At 31.0% G+C, this 13,905-nt stretch overlaps 1 protein-coding gene across 4 annotated transcripts in view; it reads right to left on the minus strand.

Annotated features, from left to right (window-relative positions):
• Positions 1–302: 302 nt before the first annotated feature.
• Positions 303–13,905, minus strand: part of KRAS (KRAS proto-oncogene, GTPase) — a 38,380-nt gene continuing 24,777 nt past the window's right edge. For 3 of the 4 annotated variants that reach the window (XM_036459215.2, XM_036459211.2, XM_036459212.2), the window contains exons 5-6: positions 10,102–10,225; positions 303–4,737 (exon numbers count right to left, since the gene is read on the minus strand). In XM_036459215.2, the coding sequence (XP_036315108.1) occupies positions 10,106–10,225 (120 nt within the window). In that variant the 3' untranslated portion in view covers positions 303–4,737; positions 10,102–10,105. The remainder of the gene's footprint in view (positions 4,738–10,101; positions 10,226–13,905) is intronic. The other variant, XM_036459214.2, reaches the window with a different exon arrangement.

Consider the following 13,905-nt stretch of genomic DNA (forward strand, 5'->3'; position numbering starts at 1 on the left):
TATGAACTATTCCATATCAGTTGTTGGGCAAATGATTCAAATTTCTACTAAGAAATACACTAGCCTTAGTTGATTTGGTTCAGTGAATAGAACATCAGCCGGCAGACTGAAGGGTCTAGGATTCAATTCCGGTCAAGGGCACATGCCCAGGCTGCAGGCTCGATCCCCAGTAGGGGACGTGCAAGAGGCAGGCAATTAATTATTCTCTCTCATCATGGATGTTTCTGTATTTCCCCTCCCTTCCTCTCTGAATTCAATAAAAATGTATTTAAAAAAAAAAAAGAAATACACACTAGCAAAGTCATCATAACTATTTTTATTACATTACAATAATTAGGAGCAGTACAGTTCATGACAAAAATATTACAAGTTTCAGATCACTTCACAGCACATACTCCTATAAACATTTAAAAGTTAATTAAAAGAGTGGTCATTTTTAAATGTAATGTTTGATATGACCAACATTCCTAGGTCAGCGCAAACAATTGATGGAAAACAACTGGATCACACTGCGTATGTCCCACAAAAAAAAGCACAATGTACAAAATGTGCATGTTTCAGTTTACACTATACAAAAATAGTTAAAATACATTCCAGGTAAACATGTTACATTAAGAAATAGTACTAGTAAGAAATTGGCACTCAAAGAAAAAATGCAAAAGTATTTTCAACATAAAAACACAAGACAGTGGAACTGGAAACTTTTGGATAAAACATTACATAACCCATTTAGCTCTATGGGGAGGGGGGCTCTCTGTAATTGACATTTCTGCAGGTAATAATTTTGTTTTCCCTAAATTCATCTAAATTACCTAGCATCATCCCAAACAGGCACTTAAAACTATTAAACTAAAATACGTATTAATCTAGTTATCACTATATTTTAAGAACTGATGAGAATATCTTTACAAAGAAATAATTTCATTTTCTGAAGGAATTTGCAGCTACCAGTTGTATGCTGTTCAATTTATCTAAGCAGGTTTCATGCTACCCAATATTAACCGAGAAGTTATTAAATTCAGTTTTATAGTAACTGATAAGTTCTTAAATATCAGAAATATATAATTATCATGAAAGTATTGTTGACAAATGTAAATGACAGCTTTTATTACCTACAAAAATTGAATGTGTAGAAAAATGGCTAGAAGAAAAAAATTGCTGGAATACAAATGAGATGAACTTGTGCAAACTGCAACTTAACATGCTTCACAAGATTTCTTTATATATTAAAGACAAAATTGTGCAATGGTGGCAAAGGTTATGATAACCTACAAAAGTTTGGTTCGAAATTCCTATGTAGTGTGACTCAGTTAAAATAGAGCCTAGAATTCCCCATTGGGAATATTCATTCAAATTTTACTACATATTTCTGATACATTCTTCCACAGACATGTTTATGTCTAAGACTATAATTTAGCATTTTTTCAACTTCAACAAGGACTTTTATCTTTAAGTCTGTAATAATTAGATAACATTTATATTACTTCTAGGATCATTTCTCCTCAATTAAAATCTCTATGGAAACAAACCTTGTGTCAATTCATTCGAAATTTAGATTTTAATAAAGGATAATTACCACTGCTTTAAAAAAAAATTGTCCAGCTACATAACAAATTCAAAAATCCTAAAAAATCCCCTCCCTCAATTATGCACTGCTATTCTTGAAGTATGGCCATTTCTTTATCTTGGGTAGAAATAAGAGGAGGTTCTAAAAGTCTTAATACTCCTCCTAGATAATGTTTCATGGACCTTACTTTAGGAAACCGTTTTAGAAATCATAATGATTTTGACACAGAAATTTCCTTTTTCTGTGAATTAGTTCAGGCACATGTTTAATTGTCCTTAAATAAACCTAACTTTCAGAATTTATTATTATTTTTTAAAGTCTATTTTAATTACTTATACAAAGAGACCAACCAGAATATTACACACTTGGGGATTTTAATATTATTACATACAAGTTAATGTATACTATAATTGTCCCAATAGAGTCACACATTTATGAGCCAAATAAAAATGTACAGTCAAGCTTACTCCTTTAAAACATGAAAACTTATTTATATAAAGTAGCTTGATTAAAGTTACATTGGAATCAGAGCAAAATAATTATTCCAAAAATGGAAGAAATTTTAAGAGACTGACTCCCTTCACTACAAAACGAAAATATGCATGGTTATTTCTGGGTCATATGCCAAATGCCTTCAAAGATATTACAAACACTCTAGAATGTAATGACACTTTAGCATAAAGATTATGTCCCTTTTGGTTATGGTTAATATCCTCAGTGCCTTGTGTAGTGCCTGGCATTTAGAAGGCACTCAAATATGTTGAATGAACCATGTTAAAAAGCTTTATAAATTAAATTTGAAAGTATTTTTCACTAAGATTTGTTATTAAAACAATGCAATGTGTCCTATTACCAGAGTTAGTCCTAATTATAGATTATCTAAGGAATTCTTTCAGCACAGTCCTAATTACAGATTATCTAAGGAATTCTTTCAGCACCACCTTTATTAAATTCTTCCATTGGATAGGAATGGAAATTCCTAGTCACTAATGGACCAGTCAGCAAACATAATATCCTAAGGTTCAAGATTAAATTGCTACAGCCACCTCAAAAATTAGCCATTAGGTCAAAACCTACTGTAGTATCTGTCAGGTTATATTGAGCTTGAGCAAATAAGAGGAGGGGAAAGGCATTCTGATGTGACCTGATGTGAAGCCTTCAAGAAGAAGCCCAAAATAGCAATAAATCTTGAGGTTAGGGGGAATGAGATGTATTAAATTTAAACAATTAAGTCATTGGCCATAGAGAAGGGTAGGCAGGCAAGGTGACACTAATATGGGAGGAAAGGTCTTGAATATGGAAAAGGATATTCAAAAATAAACTTCACTCTTGCATAATTTTGCCCAAAACTGGTAATGAAAATAGTAACACAGGTAAAAAGTTATAGATTATGCTCAGACTGACAAACAGGTATATTTTTTATGTAAACTGAATGTAAATCACATAATTGTAAGGCTAGCTATGGCCTTGAGATGACTTATTTTAACATGAAGAAATGATAAGTGATCTGCCCAAAATCAAAGTTGTAAAATACACCAAAATCTAAGTCACCTTCCTCCTAGTTCAATGATATTTTCACCTCTCGCTTTAGATGCGCATACCATCTCACTTTAAAACTTAAAATAAGCAACATGTACTGAAAGAATCATTGTCTTAATTTATCTATTTTTAAGCCTTAGATATTCTTTAAAAAATGGGCCAGACTTGTAAAGTGTTTATGAAATGTTACTTAAGCATGCTAAGTAGAACTAGACAATACTAGAGACTTTGAAACTTTTTCCCTTCATTATTTAAAAAAATTAAAGTTTTGCCCCATCCCCAAAACCTCATTTAAAATATATACATATAATTTAAGTTCTATTGTTGTTTTTAAGTTATGTTCCTGAACTGTCAGCAGAACCATCACATAGTGAGAACGTATCTTGCTGAGCTAGCCACATCTCTCCGAGTCCCTATTTCTGACCAACCGATGCTTGACAACACGGGGAGACCATAGGGATGCACTGCACACTGTGAAACTCACAATGGTCTCCAGGGTTCACACAGGGCCTGGACTTCAACTTGGTCTCTTCTACACCTACTAAACTAACCGACTCAAATCATCTTTAATATCACTACCAGAATTAAAATCATTTTTATAGACTGAAGTTCAAGAAAAGTTTTATTTAAAGTTATGCTAGGAAAGAGCACTCTGACACAGGGAGACTACATTTAATTCCTACAAGAATTTTTATACATGTTAAAATTTTTTTAAATTATTACAAAAATTTAGTAGCATGTAAATATACCCCCCCAAATGGTTGCTAGAATCCTCATTACATACTGGGTCTGCATTAACAGGAAAAGTTATTAAGAGTATTATAGGAATTTATCTATGTGGAAAGTAAATAGCCTTTTAATATTTTCCATTGCCTTTTTTTCCATTTTTTCCCTTTTATAGAAAAAATATATTATTTTTGGGAACTTGACTATGACAAATAGCAGAGAAAGAGGAAGAAAACATTTGTGAACTGTGTAAATTTACATTAAGTAATGGCAACTGAAACTAGAGGACATGATGGCTACAAGATGAATCTACAGGAAGCCCAGAAATTCGTGTTCCCTTAATATTCTGGCAAAACATGAAATCTCAATTGAAGTTATAATTAGTAATTAATCCATGTAGGTGACTAGATAAAACACAAAAGAGGGAGGATTTAAAAGCTTCATTAATTTGTTTCATACTAAAATTCACAATTGGTAAGAAAAAATAGGAAGTAATCAACTGCATGCACCAAAAACCCCAAGAAAGAAATCTTAGGTATTCAGTTATTTGTTTGTTTTTTCACAGGCATTGCTAGTTCAAAAACCAAAAACTCAGGGAATACTGGCACTTAGAGAAAAAAAAGTTTCCACTGTCATTTTAAAATAAGCATTCAAGATAAAAGCTAATAGTCTGAATGGGGCAGAAAAAACAGTTAGGTAATGCTAAAGTAAAACAAATGCTAATAATTTAGTGTAATGTACAAAAATTATCACTTAAGTATACCTTAAGAAAAAAGTACAAATTGTATTTACATAATTACACACTTTGTCTTTGACTTCTTTTTCTTCTTTTTACCATCTTTGCTGATCTTTTCTTTATGTTTTCGAATTTCTCGAACTAATGTATAGAAGGCATCATCAACGCCCTGAAATATAAAACAAATATTAAAATATGAATATATATGATGGTTTGATGTGTACAGATAACAGGAAAGGTGTACCAGTAATGGAAACATTAATACTGAGAAAGAGTAAGGACACCTCACGTTTCTCTATAGGCAAATGAGTATTTATCAGACATTTAAGATTCTTTAATGTTTTCTTCATAGACATTTTGTCAATGTTATAAATAGGGACACTGATTTTAACAAAAGGAAATGAAAAGCAAAGGCAGAGAATCTTACATAAGCTTCACAAATGACTTTTTCTCAGAACTTAATTTGCTACTAATTTTTACATATCAGCACATCTTGGTAACCAAAATCCAAATGTGTACGTGTGGTGAAAATGTGTTTACACTTAATTATCCCTGAGTTTTTAGACATTAAATATTAAATCTGCAAGTATGCTATTTTCATAAATATTCACAGTAATAATATTTGAGCTCTGGTTCAATATTTGTTTAAATATGTTAGATTTAGATAATTACCGAGAATTAAACAGTATTTTTTTCCATTTTAAAAAATTTCTTTATTAAGGTATTACTTATTTGTCCTCATCCACCCTTTATTGGAATATACTTTCAGTTTTCGAATATTACATACTGTAGTAAGGCATTAGTTTCAATTATACTTAATCATATAAGGGAGAAAATTTTTTTTAAGTTTATATTTTTTTTATATTTTATTGATTTTTCACAGAGAGGAAAAGATAGGGATAGAGAGCGAGAAACATCGATGAGAGAGAATCATTGATCAGCTGCCTCTTGCACACCCCCTACTGGGGATGTGCCCGCAACCAAGGTACATGCCCTTGACTGGAATCGAACCCGGGACTTTTCAGTCCGCAGGCTGCCGCTCTATCCACTGAGCCAAGCCGGTCCAGTCCCGGCTATATAAAGGAGAAATTTAAAGTGACCCAACACAGATACTACTTTGAAAAATGTTAATACTCTGATTTATGGAAAAAGGAGTCAATTCATTTAAATAGGGGTATAATTAACCAATTTAGAGAATATTCTATTTTACATATTTAGTTTCTGTTTGGTATATTAGATATTCAAAAATTTGCCATATAAAACCAAATGCTATATCTTAAAAAAATATCCATTTGGTCATTTTGGTTGACATGTATTTGTGATCAAAGCAATGTACCAAAATCAATATTGGTGAAAAGTGATTATAAGTCAGAATAATTTTCAATCTAATAATTCATTACATGAAAAGTGGCACTCTTAATATGGTAGCAGGAGAGTTTTTAACTGCAATACTGAAATTATACAAGATCTATACATAGTCAATTCTTGTCATGTCTCCATTAGAGCAAATGAATTATAAAAGCAAAATGAAATTAAAGAAAAAATATTATCGTCTATATATTTTTAAATCTGTTCAACTGAGTAGTACTATTTTTTAAAGCCTGTTAATATAATGAGACCTTTTAGCTGGACATTAGAGGGAATCTTAGAAACTAATACCCAACAATTAAAGTTATATAAATCAAGTTACCTTAAAAACAATGAACACTAGGTTTTTACTCATTTTAACCACCTCTGTTGATATTCATATAAACACATTTGTTATCTTGAAAATAATTTAAAATTTAAGTGATATGATTTCTCCTTTAATGTATTACTAAAATATTCCAAAATTAGTATTTCAAAATAACAGCAAAATTAAATCAGGGCATTTTCTTCAAGGTTCATTTATCTAATTTTCACAACAAATCTAAAATTCAGAGAAGCATTACCAATATTTTTTAACTAAATACAGAATGGTAATGAGAGGCCTATTCACACTTAAACAAATAGTAAGATAAAACCAGCATTACTGATATGAGTATTAGTGAATAAACAAGCTCCCCAAGAAAGCCCCCAAGCTGCACTCAGAGTGCTTCCCACTTTCTGAAATCATTACTGATACAACATAAGCTTTTGTTTCATTCAAAGTAGTGAGAAAAAGTACAATCAACAATACAATTGGCTTTATATATAAACCTTCATGCTAATCTCCTTAAAAAAAAAAAAAAAAGCTAAAAACTTCCAATGATATTGTAAAGAATAAATTTATAGCTCACCAACCCTTGACTAATTTATGAAAGTAAACCCTTAAAATGGAATACTTAAAGAGGATCTAATCCACCTCACTTTACCTTCATAAATGCTCTCTGATCACAATTCCATACATAATATACTCCATTTAAACTTTTAAAATGAAGAAGAATATCAATGGTACTAAACTGGTGAAGCAGATGAAATAAAACACCACGAGATGGATATAAAAAATAACACATTCTAAGTTGAAAACAAGTATTTAGGATACAACGAAAACTGAATCTGTTAACATTAAGTTATTTTAAGATTCTGACAAATATTTTAGGTTCACATTGCACTGAATTCTCCTTTCTAGGCAATCGTCCTAAAATTAAATAATTTCAATGATTAGGGAAACGTTATAATTAATCAAAACAGAGCAGTAAATGCTTTTTAAATATGGAAACTAGTTTATTCTCATTCACACATATATGACAAAAGTAGTATCCAGTAATTATTTTATTTAAACTCACCTATTTTAGGACTAAGGAAAACTAATTTGTAGCTATCATTATCAAGTTTTATAAAAATATTCTTATTTAAAATGTAAAATATTACAAATAACTTTTTTCTTTACAAAATGCTATCCATGTAGAATGAAAAGACATGAATTAAATTCATCATGTCCAACAATTATTTGACATTCGCACTACATAGTTAATGAAAATATAGTTTGCACAAATGAGAAACTTTAGGAAAGTATGATTCCACCTTTATTTAAATAAAAATTTAAAGCATAAAATTTAATTTATTCTAAAAAGTTCTACTTTAAAAAAAATCACCTAATAGTAAATAACAGGAGAAAATAAAAAATTAAAACAAAATTAAATTTAATTAAAATAGAAAATTATACTTAGTCACTTATATCGGGCTCATGGCTACTGTAAAGTTTGACTTTTCAAATTGCATTGCAATGTTCAATTTTATCACACCTTTCAAATTAAGATAATGCTTTAGATAATGATAGTAAAAATATCAATAAAAATTAATGTCAGTCATGCTTCATTTCGTCTTCTGAATTTATATTAATACTAGAACACACAATATCTTTTGGTATGTAATCTACTATTCAGATGTGTATTTCATACTTTTGGAAGCTACATTAATTATTTATGACTTCAAATTCATATAATAAAGATTTCTACCTTTAGTTTAATCAGCACAATAAATTATATCCTATAATTTTATTTCATGTTCTAAAGGAACATGAAATAAAATTATAAATATACATCAAACAATATACATCAAAATCTAAAGCTTTGGCATAAAATTTATGGCATCTATTGAGTGATAGGTTTTCTGAGCAAGAGCAGTATAATATGGATTGATTTAGAAAGGAAATTGAAAAATCACATGCAATAAAATCCAATGGTTCAGCTCGTAAGTACCAGGAACTTCATTAGGCAAGGATATGTAAAAATGAAAAAAATATGTGATTCTGCCTCTCTTAAGATTCTACAGGACAGGAATCAAATATAAGAGAGGTTATTTCAAGTAATAGGCTAAGCATGTAATGTTTAAGAACAGTATACTTTCTGTTCTTAAACAGAATACACAGGAAGGGCATTATACTCAGTCTAAAGCAGTAGTTGTCAACCTTTCTGATGCCTCGATCCTTTAATACAGTTCCTCATGTTGTGGTGACCCCCAACCATAAAATTATTTTCGTTGCTTCTTCATAACTGTGATTTTGCTACTGTTAATGAATTGTAATGTAAATATCTGTGTTTTCCGATGATCTTAGGCTCTACAGTTTGACCCACAGGTTGAGAATTGCTAGCACGGTGGCCTAAGACCATTGGAAAACACAGATATTTACATTACAATTCATTAACAGTAGCAAAATTACAGTTATGAAGAAGCAACGAAAATAATTTTATGGTTGGGGGTCACCACAACATGAGAAACTGTATTAAAGGGTCACGGCATTAGAAAGGTTGAGAACCACTGGTAAAGGTTTAAAGAAAGGTTCTTAGAAGACAGAGATTACAGAATCACAAAAAAGTATTAGCTAATTTATAAGAGTAGGGGATAAGAATACTAGTATTCTAAACAAGAGCAACAGTCAAGACACAAGGGACAGTAAGAAAATATATGGTGTTCATTTATATAAGGGCAAAGTAATTTCCAAGGAATTTTTTGAGATAAGGCCAGAGGTAGGAGGGAGTTAAGAGCCTTAGATAACACTAGAGGCCCAGTGCACTCAGGGGAGGCCCTCAACCTGGCCTGCACCCTCTCGCAGTCCAGAAGCCCTTGGAGAATGTCTGACTGATGGCTTAGGCCCACTCTCCCCACAGACAGTAGAACATCCTTAGTGTTACCATGGAGGTGGGAGAGGCTCCTGCCACCACAGCTGAGCTGCAATCCTCTGTGGGAGTACACTGACCAACAGGGGACAGCTCCTGCATTGAGCATCTGCCCCTGGTAGTCAGTGCACATCATAGTGACCAGTCATTCTGCAGTTTGGTCAATTTGCATATTAGCCTTTTATTATAGGATGTTATGAAGTTTGAGATTTAATTCCATAGTTAATAGGAAGTCAGTGACTGGGTTTAAAAATAAGAGAATGATATTTAAGTATATCTTTCAGGTTGCACCGTGAATGAAGACAGCAACAAGTAGACCATATAAGAAGTTATAATAATCTCAGCAAGAAACAAAATGGGACTGAACTAATGATGTGGTAAAAGTTAGAATGTAACATCATCGGAATTTGTAGTGGTCTTCAAATGGGGGTTAAAAGAAGGAAGCAGGAGTCACCTGAAGACTCCCAGTTTCTAACTAAGGTAAAAAGATGTGTTGATGCCAATTAATTAGAATTGTTAGCAATTGCCCTTTTCTACCTTCTGGGCCATGCAACCTTATTATAAACTCTCTATGGTTTCTTTAATTTTTTTCTTCCTAGATCCAATGACAAATGTAGTCTATAGCCATCAAAACTGCCTCAATTATAATAAAAAATCCATTAAACTAAAAATTCCAATATACTAATTATGAAAACATACTATAGGGTTCTCTTTTATTTATTTTTTTAAGAAAAGATACTTTTTTTTTTTACTTTGAATTTGTCCAAGAAAAAAATTTTTAATTTATTTTTTTACCTCTTATTTCCCTTCACATTTTCTATCCATCCCTCCACCCTCCTCCCCTAAGATTTCTTTTAATATTTCAAATGAAAAGCCCAGAACTAGGTAGTCCTAAAGTGGTTGCTCCTTTGAAAGACATCTACTTTCTGCCAAAATTAATATGCTGAACTTACCAGATTACATTATAATGCATTTTTTAATTTTCACACAGCCAGGAGTCTTTTCTTCTTTGCTGATTTTTTTCAATCTGTATTGTCGGATCTCTCTCACCAATGTATAAAAAGCATCCTCCACTCTCTGCATTGTAAAACACAACTTCTTTAAAGTCTGTTTCATTGGTAATAGTAATTTATTGGGACAGCCATGTGTAATAAGTTTGAAATTATGAGCTTTACTTAAAAATTTATTTTTAAAACAGACATCAGATTGTTTGAATAAAACTGGGGATGCAGTTTTCAAATATGGCTTGAATCCTGGTTTGTTCTTTAAAATCAGTTTTGTTTTGTAATGTAATTAGTTTTTTTTTGTTTTTTGTTTTAGAAAATTCAAATTAGCAATTAGGGGAGATTCTGAAAAACTTAAGTGCAGTTATTAGTGCAATCATTTTAGTTTGCTAGTCACAGAATTAATCAAAACCTAAAGTTAGATTTAAATTATTTCTTTGAGTTAGGGGAAACAAATGCTTTTTATAGCACTGACCTCCAACCCTCCCACTCCAACCCCACATGGGGAGGAGAAAAGTGGTACAAAAAAGATTTTAACCTTTGTTTAAAAAAAAAAAACAAAAAAAAAACAAAAAAAACAAAAAAACACCTCTCCCACACATAAAAATAAAGTCAGATCAAAAGATTGGAATCTTGAGTTCTATCTTCAATTACAACACTGTCTAGTGACTTTCTAGGATGGACAAGTGAAACTGAAACTGGGACTTTTGTGGATGGATAACTACATTATTTAAATTCTAAACATTGTGAACTGTTCAATATACACAAAAAACAGCAGCAGTGCATTCTGTATCTTTATAAGTCTTAAAAAATAATTTTTTGAATGTAATCCAGTTATACTGACCTTATACTTTCTAGCATTCTAATTCAAATATTCTAAATAAGCAAAAGGGACTTCTGCTTAAGGCTATGGGAAGAAAATTATGGCGACAAACACAACTATACATGGAGATCAACAATATATTTTCCAGTCCAGAAAATTAGGCAATAGCCAAGTGGGACAAAGTGTTTAGTTAACTGTACTGCTTCTTTGTCTTAAAAAATATACCATCAAAGTAGAAGCTTACATCTAAAAGAGAAACACAAAAATATTCATCCACATGTAGTGCAAACTAACTTAAAAGATATAACATAACACTTGTGTGTATTCTTCTCAAAGAATGAAGTGTTTAAGAAAGCTGGTCTACTTTATTGTACATTTAACTTCAAACTTACTGTTTTTAATTTTATTTTAACTTTTAAGAATGAATTACTATGGAGATTGGAATATTTTATCTCTCTAAAATTGGTAATATTAGTCTTTCTATGAGCCAAATGTGACCAAGTGGACTTAACACCTAAAAAGCTAATACATGTCAAATGTAGGATTTGTAGCTTTAAATTAAATCAGGCACACAGAATCAGCCATTTTAGTATTAACTGAAGTAAATTGACAGGTAAGGCTTAATTTCTTTATGCCAAATCATTGCATATCCATAGCTTGTAATAAAGGAAGAGAAAGTACTTCAATTCATTAACTTTTATCTCAAAAATATATCAACTGCTTTGGTAAAGTTTGGTAATTTACCATTAAAATAAAACTTTAACTTAAAACTTATGAAATTGTTTCAGTTAAGTGGGCATTTAAATAATATTTTGACTGTATATTAAAATGTATACCTCAAAAGTATTTATATTTCTATTCAGTAATCTCATATAAAAATCACTATAGCCCTAGAAAATGTGCACCTTATTTTTAATGGAATCAATCAACTACTAGCTAGCTACACAATAAAAATTTCCAATAATTTTCTGAAATCATTAAATATGTATTACTTTAAATTACATTACCACTTGTACCTATATATAAAATTTTTAATATTTTATATTTACCATTAATTCTCAAGGAAAGGATTTACTCCTAAGACCTTGAAAAAGTTATATATTAAAAATTATCACTGCTAAATAAAATATTTAAGGCATTAAAATGACTTTTGTAGAGCATGTAAAATGTAAAGCATAAGCTAGCATTTGACATATTTTCACAAATAATACTTTTTAAATTTGAAAATGCAAGAAATTAAATATATATATATAAAACAAACCAGGTAAAAGCTCATATTTGTTAAGAATGTAAAGATTTACTACGCCTGTTTTTAAAAAGTTACAAGGTCAATGTAGAAGTACTCAAACATTCTATGAGAGGAGAAAAACAGAGTTTTGGTCCTCTACTAATTTAGCAGAAGCAAAGTTTGATTGTAATTTTTTTCTAAAATCAGTCTGAAAAAGTCTACTTTATAATAGTGTGCACACCCCCATCACCGATACCAGAATATATATAATTTTGTTTCCAGCAATGCAGAAAGAGAATTGGAAGCCAATGATTAAAAAGAAGAGTTTATTACCCACCACCAAAATATTCAATATTAGCACCTCAGTTGCTAAAATTATTAACACAGAAAAAGTTATTCCCAAATGACTTTTTTATTAAATTTGACTAACAGAAAATTTAAATTAGATTTTAAGGAATCAATTATTTACCATATTTTCTCAGATTTCAATACTTCTTATTTCTTGGGTAATATGCTCTAAGGTTATAATGATATTGAGAGATTATATATCCTTGTGTGCACCTTAACTACTGGCACTGGCACGGAACAATGGTTTCACATTCCAAAATTTGCAGGTAATTTTTAAAGAAATTATAACTCAATACCCAACTGTGGATAGTTGCTAAGCATTAACTGGCGCTTAATAATTTATTCCTGATACTATGGCATACTACTGTTTATAGTCATTTTCAAATGTCACTTTACTAAACATTAAGAATGGAAAATATTTATGAAAGAACAAATGTGTACAAGTAAATATTTTTGAAAAATCAAAATATTTGACAATATTTTCAGCTCAGCTACTATCTGAACATACTTGTGAGACTAAGGTAATCAAGTACTCCATACTAGATAAAGAACTGTTAACAGCATCATTCCATATCCTAGTGCCTATAATGCTTTCAACTAAGATTTCATTTTAACCAAGTATTTGTTCCTACTGAATGGCTTATTACCTGCAAAAATTCTTGCAAACCCAAGGAAATAATATTCTATTAGACAGTCACATGCAAGAATATTAGCCTTCTTGGGGGAAAGGAATGAGAGAAACAAGGTAAATTCTATAGAGGAACTGTGCACTGCCAAATTTCTCTAAAAACTTTGCAAACTACAGCCTTGACAACTTAAATTCAGCAATACCACTAATCGTGAAGCTAAGTAGGGCATACTAGAGGTGCTCAGTTACTGTTCTATTTTTAACTCATAAAAAGCTAACGTTCAAAATATTGACCTCATGTACACAAATTCAACTACTTATAAACAAAAATATGGTACATAAGGTTTTTTGTTTGTTAAAATGATATGATCAAAAACTTTCTTTAATGGAGGTCTTATAATAAATAATTTTCAGTATCTAGAAATTACCAATAAAAACCAGGATCACTCAACATTTTTAAGTTCATAAAACTAACTCTCACATTATGCTCAAATTGAGACCTTTAGAAAGCAAAAAGCTGAATCAGGAATAGCAAATATCTGAGACTTCTGCTTCTTCATCCACTTTGATTGCAGCATACTGGAAAACACACAGCTGACTACCATGGTGTCAATGTTTTGGTTTCAGCAGCCTCTGCCCACACTGCATGCACTGCCCAAAGCAGCCAGGAAAATCAGGCAGCTACTATCTGCCCAGATAAATGTTAGCCAGGTCTTTACACGGTAG

This window comes from Pipistrellus kuhlii, unplaced genomic scaffold, assembly GCF_014108245.1.
Source record: "Pipistrellus kuhlii isolate mPipKuh1 unplaced genomic scaffold, mPipKuh1.p scaffold_m20_p_3, whole genome shotgun sequence".
NCBI classification, from domain to species: Eukaryota; Metazoa; Chordata; class Mammalia; order Chiroptera; family Vespertilionidae; genus Pipistrellus; species Pipistrellus kuhlii.